Below are 17,867 nucleotides of genomic sequence, written 5' to 3'. Positions count from 1 at the left end.
TATGTTAGCAGATATTTATTAGTTCTTTGTTGATCACATTCCTGTATCTGTCAAAACACCTCCTGCCATATTTAACTGAATTACTACATTACGCTTTCTTTACTGTGCCATTAAGGAAGTATATAAGGTTTTAGGAGAAATCAAAGATATTATAAAAGTACTTTTATAATGTGCAATGAACCAGAGGTTAATGTAAAACAAATGAAAATGTATTTTTAACAGAGTTACAGGTAAGTAAAATACTACATATATGTAAAATCAAGACTTAGTAACTATAAGACCCCTTATTTCTGTAACTTTAAGTCTGTGACTATAAGAATTATGATTCGGTAATAAGATCAAATGTTCTCAATTCAAACATTTTATGTAAAACTGCAAGGAAAGCTAACTGCTAGTATCTTAAAGGATTATGTGATTAAATATTGTAAGTAGAAAGAGAACTGACGTTAGATAAACTTGATACCCAGTATCTTCTTGGTGGCAGAATCCCAGTCTTTCCCAAGTTCAAGTCGATAGCAAATAGATGGAAATCGCTTCTCAGCTCTTCTTACCCACTCTATTGATTTCTTGATCGCCTCAAAAGCCCAGTGAACACCACTGTGTGTAGAAATGAAGGAGCAAGAAGAAAATAATTTCTTCTAACGGTAATTATTTAAAAGAGAAAATTTTCTACAGTACAGTGATCCAGCCTGTATAAAGTATCATTTGATGCAGAAAACTTCATCATCTGAGTCACCCTATCTTTTTGGACTCTTCCACATGGGAAGTATGTAGCCTCATAATCATTACTTGCATTTATTTGCACTATTCCAATCACCGCAGTGAAGTACTACACATTTCATGAAGGCAAACTTGACTCCTCCTTTGTACGTTCACATATGTTAGAATGGCTTTCATCCAGCAGTCAATGCAATTTTATTTGTATTCCTGACTAGAGTAGCCAAAATTATACAACCAATTTTTCCCTCTGTCAAGGAGTCTCGAAAGAGGGAGGAAGATTTCCAGGGCTCTCCTGTTTCTTTATCCTGTTCCTACATGCCCTGTAAAGTATGAAGTGTATAAAGCCTCCCATTTTGGCACAAGGAATCTGCTGGCGGCTGGGGCAATCCAGATTCACTGGAGGCCTATTCCTTCATGCTTCTTTTAAGACATTTGTCTTTCCTCTATACCAAAAAAATTGCCAGCTGATAATTATTCACTTCATTCCCAAAGAAAGGGAATTTCCAGATGCAGGGACCCTATATTAAAAAGGTAATGGAGCACTGGGACATACAGAAGTGTGTGTGGGAGGTGTGTGTTCAGAATGACCCAGTACCAGGGTTCCCCACAGCTAAAGGAAAGAGCGGAAGTTGTGCCATGAAGAATCATCTGCTCTAATCATTTCAGAAGTCTTGTCCAGAACATTTTATGGTGTATGCTTTTGAAGAACACCACGCCACAAATACAACCCTAAATAAGGTGCAGGCCAACAGGCACAAGTTACATGAAGGAAAAGTCCAACAGCATTTTTTCCTAATTTCTAAAATAAGTTATATTAAACACTGGAAAAAGTTGCCCTTAAAAAAGCTGAGGTTCATGAATCTCCATCCGTAAAGATATTTAAAACTCAGCTGGGCAAGATCCTGAAAAAATTCTCCAACACCTGAGTTGGCTCTGCTTTAAGGAAGATACTACCTCCAGAGGTCACATCCAACCTGAATTATTCAATGATTCTAATAAGAAGTATAAAATAACTTTTACTACTTTCTATACTTCTCAATTTTTGCATCATATTTTGCAAAGTATTCCTTCCTCCATCCATGCTTTTAAAAGAAACCATGTGCCACCAATATGATTAATACTTTCCATTCCCTTTTCTACAGCCATATCCTGTAGTATAGTCATCAACTCTCCATAATGAAATTAATCTTCTGTATGTTGAGAAGGGTTATATTACCACATTAAATTATAAGATCTTATTTAAAAGCACACCTTGAATTAGATGAATCATCCAGTTTCATCAGTGTTTTGAAAACTATCCCTTTAAATTCCTTCCTGCAGCGTATGAACTGTAGCACAAGAAGAGTAGCGATCAACTGCAGCAGCTTTTCTTTTCCATTTGGGCCTAAGGAAGAAGAAAAGTGAAGTGGTATTACTATTTAAATGATTTCTGACAACAGAAAAGGTACTTTCTGCAAAGTACTCCATATCACTTTAAAACATCAGTTGTCCTAATGCTATTTAATTGTTTCACCATACAATCACTACTATTAAGAGTATTCACATTAGTGATTTGACAAACATGCTCCTGTCTTTCAAACTTAAACTTGGTAATGCTTTGTTGGGATTTCTGCAGTTTGTATTTGCTTGGGTTCTAATCTACTTTGATTGTAATACATGCAAGAATGTGAAACTTGAAAGATTTTTGCCGTTTGATGAAGCATTGCACCCACTAATAATTTAGAAAGAAGGAATTCCCCCCCCCCCCCCTTTTTTTTCTGATATGCTGCCAGCGAAGAGCACCAATTGACAAAGACTCCGTCTATAGGCAGAGTGCATACTGAATGCTGCAGACAGTGTGTCTGTGGGGGGAAAGAATTATATAAATATTATTTATATTATTTGAAATGTGAAAAGCAGACGTGATTTCTACCTCTCTCCTAGGAGAGACTTTCCCTCCCTTTTTTACTTCAGTAGATATTAATATAGCAGATACAATAATTGAGATAAAAGAACCTCTATTGCTATTTCAACTACCTCACATCCTCCCCACATTTCTCCAGGAGATGTGCTTAGCAGTCAGGACACTATATTGTGAGAGAAGCTGAGAAAAAACTGTAGTATTAAAACCAGGCACTTTTGAAAACTTTAAGAGCTCCGTTTAAATTCTGAGCATATCTTATTGAGAGTTCCACTAGACATACAGAGTAATAACGCATACAGATAGGAAATGTAACATAATATACTGCTTTTTAATGACAGAAAAGTATTTACCAAGTGATTGAATGCCTTTTCTAATAAGGAAATTGTTAATTAAATTATCAACATCAAATTTCAAGAATTCTCCCAACTGTGGACTGAGATTCCAAGAGCCATCCTACGGAATAAATGAAGATATGGATAAGCCAAACGTTCAGGACACTGCAAATGTATTTGGCAAAAACAAAACAGACACACGAGAATTAATTTAAATAAGCTTACACAAACACAAAACCTGAAATCCACATCATCAGTTTAGGTGATTCAAATACTAAACTTCAAAAACCCTTGATATACCACTAGCCTTTTCAAATTTATTTCAGACAAATTCCTTCTGAAAATAATTTTAAATGTGCTGAAAAATAAGTATTCCTCTTACTCAAAAGAAACAATAAAGGATCCCTCTCTTCTGCTGAGAATGGAAAGTCTCTTTACAATTATTACGTTTACTATATATGTTGTTAAATGCAGTATTAACAAAACCAATCCTATTTTATCTGACTTTCCCTGCCAAAGATTAGACAACTCTCATGATTAAAATTATCTGCCAAATGGTTTGCTACCCTCAGGTCAGATGGAAGACAGGCTTTCAACAGGATGTTCAAGTTTTTCAACATCAAATACTTCTGAAACTCTATCTGTTCTTGCAGCTTTATGTCTTAGAAAACTCTTAACTGCAGACAAAAATTTATAACCATTCATTTAAGGTAATTGAGAAGATAGTACATGATTTTTAAAGGATGTTTAGATAGTAATTATCCAAATTAAGTAAAAAGTGAAAATCTGCAGAACATTAAGTTTAATTAGTGTAAAAAAACATGAGAAACTTTTATTTTTAAAATTAAACAATTGACAACTCTGTTGAAAAAGAAGTCTTGAACTGCACGTTGGAAGTTAATTCCCACAAGAGTCAGCCACAAGTTTACTACTCTAATCCCCATTGTATACGTGGCATATTGTAATGGTTCAATATTCAGAAATAATTTGATAAAAGTGTCCTGTCAAAAATATAGGAAAAATACGTATCTTTTCTTAATGCTGAGGTTGGCTATACTTTACTACTTTCGCATACGAACTTCATACATAAAGTTAATTACACACAGAATGAAGTACTGCTTTAAAAAAAAGAGCCAGGAGGATGCAAATACTAGGTGGACTCTGCGGCATATAGGAACACGAAGCTGGTACACCTGGGAGGCTTACTAGATCTAGTGTACCCCCAGCAAAAGAGAATTCAACATACCACCATGCTGAATGGCCAATCTGCCAGTAAACATCAGGAGTCTCCACTGAGGGCATCCCATGGTGGCTTCTTCACTTGGATCATATAATACTCTTGAAAACCTCCTTCTGTTTATTACTGATAGATACTGACTGTGACACCCACAATCTGATCGTTGATCACAACTTCACCCCTTCAGTTGGTACGCTCATGAAACTGGCGATGCTTTATGCGGAACAGGGACTTCTCCCACCACAAGAACATACCAAAACCAACAAAGCTAAACATTACCTGCTCTGACTCCTACCTGCAGGATTCTTGGACAGTGCAGTCTCATTCAGTTTCCCGAGCAATTGGTCTCACTGGCCAGGGGAGGTTCTTGCTGCACCATCTCTCAATCCAATCTTCTAAAACCTGACTACTTTTTATTTTCTTGCATAATATGCATTATTTGCACACTTCTTCCACTTAGCTTCCCCTATATCTTTTTATACTTGTCACAGGAAGTCCCCAAGCTGCAAACTGATGGAGGCTGTAAAAAGGTTCTGGAGGTGTATTACTACTTGCTGGCCTTGATTTTATACTGTTTCTTATATATCCATTGTTGAGTTGCCCGTGAAAGCAATAAAATAGCATGACTGATGTCATCATACACTTGTAAAATCTGTTTATGAACGTTTTATAAATGTATTTTACTCTATCTCAGGACAAGATCAAACTATAAATATTTTTTTCTTCTACCTATATTTTATTTCTAAGTAATGCACAAATAGACTATGGGTATTGTACCTGATTTTGAAGCGCAAAAAGTTCTTTCCAGTTTACAGTAGCCAACCCAATTCTCTGTTGATTCTTTTCTTTCTTTGTTGTTATACAGTGCCTTGATTGTTCCTGGAGAGGATAATGTTCAGCAAGAATCTTACCACCATTACCCATACAGCTACTACATCATGATGCAAAGTAATTGCATTTCAAATTTTAAAACCACTCCTCTTTTTAAAAAGAAACCTCTTTTTCTGGTTGAAAAAGGTTCATTCTCTCCCACTTAGGAAAACATTTGTACAAACATCAGCTACAGCTGGAGAAAGTTCTTGTTTAGAAAAATTACAAGGAATGAAATAATTCCAGAGTTAGTGAGACATTTTTTCTCTTTTTAATCAGAACTGTATGTCTTATGCACATTGTAATTATACTGACATTTGCATGTTCAAAATGGGAATAAAAATCTAATATTTAAAATAAAAAATTCTTACCTTGTTGTACCTTACACTGGGCAAATCCAGAGTAAAATTTGACTCTGGAGATGTTACCACCACTTGTTGGCTCTGATTTTATACTTAGGCATGATGGATTACCCATGAAAGGAACAAAAAATAGCATGACTTTGATGTCATCATGCTCTTTCAACAATCAGTTTATAAAGCAAAGAAAACAAAATCATTTACAAAATGTTTATTTCAGGGCAGGGCTGAAGATACTGTTTCCTTCTACTCATATTTTATTTTTAGGTAATGCATGAATAGAGGATGGGAACTGCACCTGATTTTGGAGCTCAGGAATTTCATTCCTGTTTACTGAACAGAACAGAAGACTTTGCTGAATCTTCTGCGTTGGCATAAAAGAGGAAGATTGTTCCTGTTCATTAAGAATCTTATTCTACCACCACTGCCCATATAGCTACTTCATGATACAAAGTAATTCCATTTAAAGTCACCTATTAGAGTAGTAAGGAACAAGTGAAGAATTCAGAATATAATATTTATCACTTTGAGAATGCATAACTAAAACCCAACCGACCAAAAAGAATGCTTTCTGCATTTCAGGTTCAGATTTCTTGAATTGGAAAGCAGCCTCATTACCAGCCTTACCATGTTCTTTTTTGGCTGTACATCCATGAACCTTGAAATGCAGATGTTTAAGGCAGCTTTCATTAGCTGAATGCAGTTTGGATTTCAACATGACATGTAGCATCCTATATATAAAAGACTACTGATGGAAGACTTACCACAACCTCGAACTTCTCAGCAAATCCTTCTTCAGGAGCTGTAACATCACACTTAAATACTGCCTTTTTTGCCTTTTTCTTACACTTTGACTCTGACAATGCTTCTTTTCCATTAGCTTGAAACAAACGAAATTTGGGAATAACTTGTTTTTCAACATCAGTCTTCCCAGAACTTCCGCACAGAGGGATAGCTGAACCAAACAGTCCTACACCCTGCATTGGAGCACCACAAGAAGAATAAACTGGTTTCACGCCTCCCACCGCTGCTTGAAAAGAAATGCGAGGGAGAGCAGGAGGAGCAGGTTCAGGAATATTCACACAAACAGCTGGTTTTGTACATGCAGGTGTCTGAAGTGATTTTTGTTGAGTCAGGTCAATTCCTCCTCCTGGTTTAGGTTTAAAACCAAATAACGAGACAGGTTCAGCAGCTTCCAGCCGAAGAAGGTTAGATGGTGAAGGTGACTTTGTTCCAAATGATATCTCCTTTGTGATTTCTCTATCAAAATGGAAATTTGATTCGAGACTCCAACTACTACTTGCAAGTTCAAAGCCCTGCGCCACGCATTGTGGTGAGATGCTCTTTGGACTAACAGGAACTTCTTCATGTTGAAGCTGGAAGCTTTCAGGTTCCTCTTTCTGACTTAGGATATTAGGTGAACAAACACTGTCTACTTGTGTGAAACATGCCTGTTTAGTAAAATGACAAGGAAACAAAATAATTCCAGAATTAGTAAGATACTTTTCTCGTTTTAATCAAAACAGTAGTTCTTCTTATATTGTGTGCCGTACCATTATACTGTCATGCATATGTTCAGAATGAAAGTAATGTATCAGTTAAACTAAAAATATCTTCCCCTATTGTACCTTACATTGGGGACACTCAGAGGAAAATTTGACTGTGACAAAATATGAGCAGAAAGGTATTTTACATTATTAAGATAAAAATGGTTAATATAATGATGATTATGAGCCAAGGAAGTTCCACTGTAACATACTGCTGTACATACACACAAGACAGATCTACACAAAGTGAAGCATGGATCCTGCTTGTGCTGCAATTCTGGCACACATACCAGCTGAGGTCCAATAGCTGCTGCATACAAACTAGTGAGCCTGGGCTATACTGCCACCATACACCAATGTAGATGTCTGGTACTCTTCTGCCTAGGAATTTTTGGGCCAAAGGATCAGGAGAATGGCTTTATATGAGTTTACCTAAGTTACAGAACGCACAACCAGATACCGTTCTAAATAGCTCACAGTCTTCATACAGTACAGACTACAGGCTGAGATGATGTTCCTGAGTTACATTAAATGCACGTCATAGTCATGCACAACATGACTCAATAGACAAATAATGATTTTCTTGAGTCCCCGACACAACTGATGTAAAGCTTTAGTCTGTTAAGACCTTACAGACTGACAGAATTATAGCTGCTGGCTAACTGATGCAGGCATCTCTTTTAGTTTCCAAAGTCACGAGAGAGCTACTGTAACTAACAAACATCCAATTTCACTAGTTCAAGTTTCTCTCATTGCTCCCCCCTCATTCCAGTTGTCCCATTGCATGCTATCAATATGTCCTCGTCTTCCAGTATTGCTTCTCCCCATTCCCAGTAGTCTCTCTGCTTTGGCTGTGCCTCTCTGCTAGTGGGGACTTAGTTATGGACAAATGCCTTGATTTTCCTTGAAAATCCCCCTCCCTCCCCCCAGTCTCTTAGAGTCGAATTTAAAGCTTCGTCTACACTAGCATATTGTTATGACAGAATGCTCTAACAGGTGTTAGTTTCTTCTGGGAGGGAGAAGAAGTCTGTATTATCATATTCTCTCTCAAAACTTCTGCTGCACTCATGATATTTTTTAAGTGCACTTTATTTTTGGAACGAGTTCCTCCAAATTTTGGTGTTTATAGTAAAATTCCACACAATACTTGTGTGATATTAATTACATTCAAAATAATTAAAAATTGAACAGATTTCACAATTACTATATGGTTACACATACAATGCGGCACCACAACTGGATAATACACCAAAAACGTTAGCAGTAAGTGTAGTTACCGGGCCACCAAAGGCAGCTCCTTTTGAAAATAAGCAGCCAGATTCCACTGATGTTCGGTCCCAGTTCATGTAAGGTAAAAAATCTACATCTTCTTCAGCTATGATTTCCAGGATGTCTGGAGCATCAGCAGAACAAGTTTCATCAGCATCCTAAATTAAAATGCATCACAGTTACGAATCTGAAAATTCCCTGGCATGAGAAAATCAGTGCATTTTTCTTTGTGAGTTTGAGATGTGTTGAAAACAGGCAATAAGCAGATAACGCAGCACATTAAAAATACCCAGTAAATTTAACTTCACATTTTTTACTGTATTGAGGGACAGTGTATTGTGAGTAACTAATGTCACATGAGATATAAAGGTGGTCATTGTATATTTGTATGTATGATTTGTTCAAATGCACATAACAAATAGAAATCCAAATCTTAGGCAGTTTTTTTTGTCAGAATCCTATTGCCACCCTTTAAAGGAAAGCAAACATAAGCATTATTATAGTTGTGCTTAAAATACATTGCATTCTGAAAAATCATGTTAAGACTTCAAATTACACAGCCTAATACAGTGCCAAGCTGAATGGGGTAATCTGGGTATTTCTACATGGCACTGCACTGTGTTGTCTAGGTGCTTTTGCTTTAAGATGTCTGCAATGTTTTGTTCCTGGGTCAAAAAAGTTCCACTTTTGTTCCACTGTTCCTGTTTTGTTCCACTGGGTTAAAAAAGTCATCCTAGACTAGAAATGAGATTACAGCTCTTATATTTGCAGTTGTAATTCAAATATAACATTCTAGAAGTTTGTTTCTCCTGAAAGGCATCATATCGACAAAGGGAAACTGAATCTCCTGAAAAACTGCAAAAACAGATATATAAAAATCAGAATGACAGATAATAATCTGTTGACACCCTTCGTAAACAAGTAGCTTACAAAATCACACAGGTGTTCTCTTGCTAACCTGCAACACATTTTTTCTTCTGAATATTGCTTCTGTTATGTACCAGATGGAATACTCAGGTGGCATTACAGAAAGACATTTAAATTGACCCAGTTGAGTTATCTTATTCTGAAAAGTAGTCCTTGACCTGGGAATTTCTAGTAACCTCACAGCATTCCATTTTATAGTTGCTTTGTAATCAGATGGTATTTTTGGAATGCATGTCTGTCTTTTGATCTTTAATTGCAAATGTTGGAGTTGTTACTCAGAAAAGCAGTATTTCCAGAAAAATCTTACTCTTATAATGTACATATGCTACTGGTATTGTTTTTTTCATGATAATGTTGACACCAAGACGAAACAGTAAAAATAGGAAAAGGTATCCTTGTTTTATCCAGCATCTCCATTAAATTCTTCATTCAGGCCTATTTTTACTTAATATGCCACATGAAATAGCAAATTGTGATGATGAAAGAACTGTTTTGGATACTGCAAAAAGCTGTAAAAGTTCTCCTTTTTGAACTTCTCAAGGTTCCTGTCAGTCCATTTCTCCAGCCTATCAAGGTACTTCTGGATGGCAGCATGACCCTCTGGTGTATCAGCCACTCTTCCCAGTTTTGTATCATTAGCAAACTTGCTTCTGAAGGTACAACTCTGACCCATCATCCAGAATACCAATGAAGATTTTGAACAGGACAGGCTCCAGTATTGGTCCCTGGAGTACATCGGTAGCCTCTGGACTCCAACTAGACTTCCTGCCACTGACCACCACCCTTTGGGCCTGGCCATTCAGCCAGTTTTCAATCCACCTCACTGCCTGCTCATCCAGCCCATACTTCACCAGCTTCTGTATGAGCATCATTTGGGAGACAGTGTCAAGAGCCTTACTGAAGTCCAGATAGACAATATCCACTGCTCTCCCCTCATCTACCACGTTAGTCATTTCATCTTCAAAGTTTATCAAGTTGGTCAAGCATGACTTCCCCATGGTGAATCCATGTTGGCTACTTCTGATGACTTTCTTATCCTTCATGTGCCTGGAAATGGCTTCCAGGATTAGCTGCTCCACCACCTTCCCAGGGATCAAGGTGAGGCTGACCAGCCTGTAGTTCCCTGTGTCCTCCTTCTTGCCCTTTTTGAAGACTGGAGTGACATTGGCTTTCCTCCAGTCTTTGGGCAATTCTCCCAATTGCCATGATCATTCAAAGGTTTCTGAGAGTGGCTTCGCAATGACATCAGCCAGCTCTCTCTGCAGACATGGATGCATCCCACCAGGGCCCATGGACTTACGTATGTCCAGTTCGCTTAAGTATTCCATGACCTGATCATCTTCCACCAAGGGTACATCTTCAATGCTCTAAACTTTCCCCCCTGCTCTCTGGGGCCTTGAATTTCCAAAGCTTGGTCTTGCTAGTAAAGGCTGAGGCAACAAAGGCGTTCAGTACTGCAGACTTTTCCATGTCATGTGTCACCAGTTCCCCTGCCCCATGCAGGAGCAGGCCTATATTTTCCCTAGTCTTCCTTTTGCCAGTTACATACTTAGAGAAGCCCTTCATGTGGTCTTTGACATCCCTTGCCAGATTCAACTCCATGAGGACTTCAGCTTTCCTAACGGTGTCTCTGCATGCTCAGATAGGTTTTTTATATTCCTTCCAGGCTACCTGGCCCTGCTTCCACTGTCAGTATATTTCCTTTTTATGTTTGAGTTTTTCCAGGAGCTCCTTGTTCATCTTTGTCCATGCCAGTCCTCCCGGCATTTTTGCCTGACTTCCTGTTCATTGGGATAGACTGCTCTTGAGCTTGGAGGAGGTGATCCTTGAACCTGGAACAGTGGCTATATGTAACCCCTACAATCAGTGCTGAGAAAAAGACCTCTTGAGAAAATTAATCTGAACTGTTTTAGGTATTTAAGTTAAGGAAGAGATTAATCAAGCTCTAGAAATAGCTATTTGTTTCCATTGACCATGAGAGGAATGCAAATGTGACTGATTTATTGCTAAATGTACACACATGTGTTTGGTCAGATGAGTTCCCATTCTCTGTGCCCCATCTAATAATTAATCGAACTGATACCATCTTGCTTATCATGATACAGCTTTCCATTTGAAAACTCTTCTTACTCACCCTTGAATTTCAGGGTTGTCATTTATATGTATTTCTTGCCATTTGCTGCAAAGCTTTTGTTTCTCCTACCACTGTTCTAATATCGAAAACAAATGAAAAAGTTCCATAGTTTACTTCAATATTAAAGAGAGATTTTTCAAGTTTTGCTTCTCTTGTGACTTCCACCTGACACGGACTCCCCTAGAATGACTTCAGCCAATACAAAATCCATTACTTCAGCAATCCATGGCTAGAGTGGCCAGTTTGCTATAGTTCGTCATTCTTACTTTTTATGAGAAAGGGTTCTGTGGCTTATGCACCAAGGATTGAAGAGTACTCGTCATCTGGCCTTCTCCTTTGACTTGTCTGGCTCCCACAGCACTATCAGGAATTACACACCCTTGTAGCAAATCACAACAGGAACACACAGATTGACAAACTTTGACTGTAAAGTAACGACAAGCAATATAAGAGACAGAAAAGCAAATAACTTGCTATATTGCAGAAGAAACCAAAACAATGTAAAAAATAATAGTTTTAGCTCTGTTGTAAAAGGATTATCATTGTTCAGCAAAAGGAAGACTGGTTTTGATAGGTACAAGGTTACAGAATTTAGAGTCTTTTGACAGAGAAGCTAATGGCAAAAAGACATTATATAGAAAACATACCCTTTTCTCAACTGCAATGAAGCTTGTAAACTGGCTTATAATTGAGTTCTCCAAGCTGAGGTGAATAATCATGTTTTTCAAGATTTGTTTCTTCATCTAGATTGTTAAGTATTAACAAAAGAAACAGGCAGAGAAAACATGATCAGCTAAAAGAAATGTTGATGTCAAAATGGAACACATTCCTAAAAACACACTTACGCACTCTAAATAGGGATATGTAAAAGGAAGAGCTCATGTGAATATACTGGCCTGCCTAACTGTCTACTCCCTTTTAACTTTCTCTACTCCCTCACTCAGCTTTGGGCAGGAACATGCATTTTGTCTAGTTGTTTCGTCTTTTGTTTCTATCCTTCTTCTAGTGTAAGACAAAGCTGTATTTTATAAGAATTAGTCTAAAGTGTCAAATAAGATGATGATATGGTAGGTTTTTAACTAGCTAAAAGCCTTTTTTTTCAACAGATCCTCACATCATTAAGTCTGTCTATCTGTAAAACACAGGTCATTATCTTCCACCATATCCTCTACAAAAGCTACAGACTTTTGCTGGACTATTATGTATTGACCTTCACGAAACTAAAACATTAGATATTACAGGAAAAGAAGAATCATCAATGGCCAACAATGACAGGGTACAGATTAGGAAAAATATGCACACATTATTCCAGCAGAGGACATTCTGATAATGGGGAAGAAGAAAAGATTGTCCCAAAATTTTTCAAAATCTTATCTGGGGAGATATTACTATATGGTGACTTTAACCTTAAAATGGTATTAGGATTGCAACCTTCTAGTTATGTTTAACAAGCAAGAAAATCTTCTCTATTCCACTGAAATGTTTGCTATTTAGCATTTTAAACATATACTTTTTATTTCAGATTATCAAACCTCATGTTCTGTTTCATTCTCATGAAGAATTCCATCTTCATAGTCATTAATGAAAGCTTTTGCTGCGAGTTTGTGCAGCACCTGGAAAGAAAATAAAACTGATGACAAAAGAGTAGTAACTTTTTTTAAATTCTTCGCTTCATTTATGAGGTCCAGCTTCAGGCAGTTAGCTTCCATATTTACACAGAATCCCATTTTCTAAGGAAGGGTCAAGCTAATTTTCCATTTGAAAAGCGATTACAACCTGCACCTAAGGTACATTTTATTTCACTTAATTTAGCTAACTAAAAAATATGCAAGTCTACTCGTTGTGCACATTCTCTCTAGAGTCAAGGGTGAGGAAAAAAAAAGCAAGCACGCAAACAAACAGAAAAACTCCCCCAGACAATTAATCCCAACTTGAAACAGCTAACTAAAACAGGTATGAAGAATGTCCCTTCTGGATGTATACAGTTTTCTCCAGTGACTGTAAACAGAGCCTGGACAACTAGCTCAGATTTAAACAATATCTATATAGGTGAAATTAGGTAAATTGATCCTGTCCTTAAAAACACAGAATTTTGCGGAAAATTAAAATAAGTCTAGTGTGTTCAACTTTAAAAGAAATCATCATATCACCATAATCATATAATTTTTGACCTCTGAGGGGTTGTACACAGAAAAGGGAAATACTGAACTGTACTAACCAGAAATTACTTTTTTGAACTAAATCAGTATTTCATAGAACAGAAAAACAATTTTGGTCTCTTCGGTATGTTCAAGCTAACAAAAAGAGGGAGCTTTGTGGGGACAATGTGGTAAAGCGCAGCTGTATTCCAGTTCCAATTGCCAAAACATTCCCACTGGCTCATTTTTGGAAGAATATGATAGATGCCAAAGAGAGCCACTTCTGCATAAAACCTCTTAAGCAGTTACTTTTTGAGCTAAGGCAGACTGGCAAAAGAAACAAATAGGGATTCTCAGAGTTCATCTAAAGCATCAAGCATTAATATTTTTTTTCTAATTTTGACCCTTTTTTTAATCATTTTGCCATTTCAGTTTACACCTTTCAAAACTTTCTTTTTTTAACTGCACTTGGAATTTGTAGCACAGGTATTTTTGTAAAAGCAAAAATTCATTATGGCAAGCAAATACATTGCTTCTGCTTGCCAATTTTATTTGCCTGTAGAAGGGCATGTCCCTGGAAATCAACTGTCCTTATGGAAACCAACACAACCAACATGTCCATGGAAACCAACCCACAACAGTGGCTTTCAAAGTAGATTACACTAAATAGGGAGCAAAGTAATTTCTATTTGAAAACAAATCAGCTTCCCTTAGTGGGGAAGGGCTGACAGTCATATCAGAGTTATTACTGAAGGTTGACTATTCTTTTGATTTTTCAAGTATAGACTCCTGTTAGATTTAATAAATGGTTCTTTCTAGCTTGTTTTCCTTTTCAAGATGGGTGCTGTGCTTTTCTCTGCATAAAGACTCCCCATTTCATTGTCACTGAGGCAGAGGAAAGGGCTAGTCACGCTTTACTGTCTCTTTTTCCATACATTTCTAGAGATAACAGACTAGCGATGAGATGTTCCACATAGGAATAATTTACAACTTGAAAAAGAATGCTGCAGCAGCTTCTTCACAGAGGTCACCTGAAGAACAGCCAGCCCAAGGATAAAGCTAGAGCCCAAACAGGCTGCCAAAATAAGAAGCAGCGCTTCCTGTTCTTAGAAGCTTAAGTTTTGTGTTCGAAAGCACAGAGAAAGGTGACATTTCTACATAAAAGTTTCCCTTTAAAAGTCTGAAAACTGAAGGTCTGTGTTAAAACATCAGAAGCAAAAATAAAAGTGCAAGAGCTGCTCAAAACAGGGGTTTCAATTCCTTCAAAAGAGCAGGAAGCAGCAGGTAGTTGTTAGAAGCAGCTTATCTCACTATGGCATGTACAAATAATGTTGGCCAAACTCACTGTTCCTGTCGTCTTCTGTAGTTCAGTAGTTGACACCATGGTCTGTAGCTCTTCGTCATTTATTACTGCTTTTAAGGTGGCCTAAAAGAAAAAAAAATAATACTGTTTCCTTCTCTCCCATGCTATGTTACCAGCACACGTGCATGCTGTTCTGTCTCCTGAATATAACTCAAATCTCTAAGTCTCTGCATGTCTAGGTTTATAAATATTTATCCTTACAACAGGGGGACAGTCACAAGTAAAGGAATCCTGAATTTATCAAAGCACAATGATAGGAACATTAAATTAGGTAAATTTTCCTCTCTACTACTTAGAAGGAAGACTAAGAATGACAATTACATACTAACTTGATTACATTTAGCAAAGAAAAAGAAGCTAAATGCATGCTGCACAGAGAATACATAATACAATATATGTCCTTTGAGATTGTTTTACATGTGAATTTCTATCCAGCAGTGCATGTGTATTCCAGTCTTTACCTGAGTACAGTGAGGGATGAATCCATAGACAAGAAGTCTCTCATTGTTAAATAAAGACTGTATTTGAGCAGGAGCCTGCATTGGCTCTGGTGCACCTGTATTAAACTGTTGCCATTTAATAGAAACTGAACTGCATCCTGGAGAAAATATTCTAGATACCTGGCTCTGTATCTGTGTAAAGAAGCAAAACACATTAGCTCTGTTTGTTAGTAGGCTTTCAAAGGAAAATTTAAATCTCTTGATAAAAAATAACACATTTCCCAAGTGAATGGAACTAATTTCTTTTTTTTAACAACTAAAATAAGTCACCTACTATTACTGGTAAAAATGAGTCTAATGTTTGGAGGTACTAAGCAGAATTAGCCATTATTGTACTGGCTTCTGTAATAATGATACTTCTTTTAAGTGAAAGTTGAAATCTGAGAGTAAAATTTCTATTCACAGGGCTGCCAAACAGGCTGGGGCATATGGCCTGCTACACTTAGCACCATAGCCTGCCTGTGAACTTTGAGAACTATCAACAGTTCTGCACATCTCCACAGCCAGCTCTGAATAGTTCTGCCTATATCAGCCAAATGACAGCCAGAATAGCAAGAGCATAAATCAATGCTTTCATCCATTCCCCCAGGAAAAAATATGCCAGATACTAGCCTTGCTGCAGCACCTTCTCTACTATCACTGTTCCCAGAGGGATCAGATTCAAGGCATAGGATAGTGCTGTAGACACATAACAGGGAAGCAGAAAAGCATTGCACATGGGGTCCTACATTGCCTGAAACTTCTAGATGTATCAACAGCCAAAAGTTACAGAATACAATTGCTACAGGCATCACTAGGATGAGTATGTAGGACAATGTTGTAGATGGACTATGACCTATGGCAGAAATAAAGCCCCATTTTTCCATTCAGGGATAATTATTTATATAGCTTCTAATTTCTTAAACTTTTTCCAAGTTGGTGTTATTACACTTACCAAGAAAAGTACAGGAGCTCTCTCAATAGAAAAAATAAAATAAGTCATGGCTTCCTTGTTTTCTTTTACACATTCAGTGACCAATCTGAATGAGAAGGTAGGGCAACTGCAGTGACAAATTCCCTCCCTTATCAAAGAACTAAGGGTCGTCTACAGCTCTCATATCTCTTCCTATAGCACACGTGTTCCTGCTGAATATAAGGCACCTTTGCCATACTCAAACCAAATAGTTCTCTTTCTCACTTGGTATCAATTTATATTAAAAATAAAAGAAGGCTTAATAGACAAGCATCTCTCCTTCCACCTTGTATCAAGTGCTTCTTGAACCATCTTATTGTAATAGCAAAGCTATGTGATGCCGTGAAAAGCAGTAACTCTCATTTTCAGATACTGAAGATATGCAGTATCAGATATTGATATATCGGACAATGATCACATACCGAATATATTCAAGATTTATAAATGTACCTTTGCCTCCCAGTTACACTTTGATTTCTGGTCAAAGTATTCAAATGCTCCAGCACCATACTGGGACAAAGATCTCAGCATGTGTCGATTTGCTGTGGAACTAACAAAAAAAATTCTTTATGTAATTATGGAATTAAACTGTTCACCTGATGCTCTTTCTAAATATTTTGTTTTTAAAACAAATGGGCACAAACTGAGGCACAGGAAGTTCCGTCTGAACATGAGGAAGAACTTCTTCCCTCTGAGGGTGACGGAGCACTGGAACAGGCTGCCCAGGGAGGTTGTGGAGTCTCCTTCTCTGGAGATATTCAAGACCCGCCTGGACAAGATCCTGTGCAGCCTGCTGTAGGTGACCCTGCTTCGGCAGGGGGGTTGGACTAGATGACCCACAGAGGTCCCTTCCAACCCCTACTATTCTGTGATTCTGTGATTCTGTGATTTAATTAGTACTGAAAGCTTTTTGAACCTGAATTTTAAAAATTCTATCCCTTTTTCAGGGGACAGGCCAACTGAAAGCAACTGAGCCAATGACTGTGCTGCTGTATTAGAGATTTCCTAACAATATTTGAGGGAATTACAAGGTACACGAGTTTTTACATGTCACAGTGCAGAGCTGTGCAGAGAAATTAACTTAGGTTCAAACACCAATAAGATTGCATCAAAATGAGCCTGATCTTGAACTAATTAACCTTAATCTCAGCAGAGCTATTTAGCATGGACACAGCTATCTTATGGCTAAGTCAAGTGTCAGCTAGGGAATGTTACTGTCTGAACAACATGGATATAACTGATATGGTAACACTTATTAGTCTGACAGAACAGCAGGCTCTGCTCACCAACAGTCAGACCACTATGAAGCTACTTCACAGCTATATATACCAATGAGAGCTTCATAGAGGATTAAAGTTAAGCAGGTGAGAATTCTTCTGGGCAAGAAACAGCACAGAATGTCTTGAATCTTTGCTGGACAGAAAGCAGACTCATTCCTCAACAGGACCATACCACTGTCTTACTGACCTAGTGAATCCTCACCAAAAGCCCTCAAGGCAAAATTAAATAGTACACTTGTATCTGTGCTAAGAACACAAGGTATCTTGGGTTGAAAGTTTACTGCTCTTTTAAAAATATTTTTATAGATTTTGCTGCCTTGCACAATTCTGTAAAGT

At 37.5% G+C, this 17,867-nt stretch overlaps 1 protein-coding gene across 2 annotated transcripts in view; it reads right to left on the bottom strand.

Moving 5' to 3' along the window:
* Positions 1–17,867, bottom strand: part of PARP4 (poly(ADP-ribose) polymerase family member 4) — a 54,643-nt gene continuing 36,776 nt past the window's right edge. For both annotated transcript variants that reach the window (XM_075418717.1, XM_075418707.1), the window contains 11 exons: positions 16,702–16,801; positions 15,261–15,431; positions 14,782–14,862; positions 12,831–12,911; positions 11,946–12,041; positions 8,246–8,395; positions 6,186–6,872; positions 4,970–5,071; positions 2,974–3,076; positions 1,972–2,104; positions 1–597 (listed from right to left, as the gene is read on the bottom strand). In XM_075418717.1, coding sequence (XP_075274832.1) covers positions 447–597; positions 1,972–2,104; positions 2,974–3,076; positions 4,970–5,071; positions 6,186–6,872; positions 8,246–8,395; positions 11,946–12,041; positions 12,831–12,911; positions 14,782–14,862; positions 15,261–15,431; positions 16,702–16,801 — 1,855 coding nt within the window. In that variant the 3' untranslated portion in view covers positions 1–446. The remainder of the gene's footprint in view (positions 598–1,971; positions 2,105–2,973; positions 3,077–4,969; positions 5,072–6,185; positions 6,873–8,245; positions 8,396–11,945; positions 12,042–12,830; positions 12,912–14,781; positions 14,863–15,260; positions 15,432–16,701; positions 16,802–17,867) is intronic.

Source organism: Opisthocomus hoazin, chromosome 1 (genome assembly GCF_030867145.1).
Source record: "Opisthocomus hoazin isolate bOpiHoa1 chromosome 1, bOpiHoa1.hap1, whole genome shotgun sequence".
Lineage (NCBI taxonomy): Eukaryota > Metazoa > Chordata > Aves > Opisthocomiformes > Opisthocomidae > Opisthocomus > Opisthocomus hoazin.
This window is presented reverse-complemented; position numbering and strand designations above follow the sequence as displayed.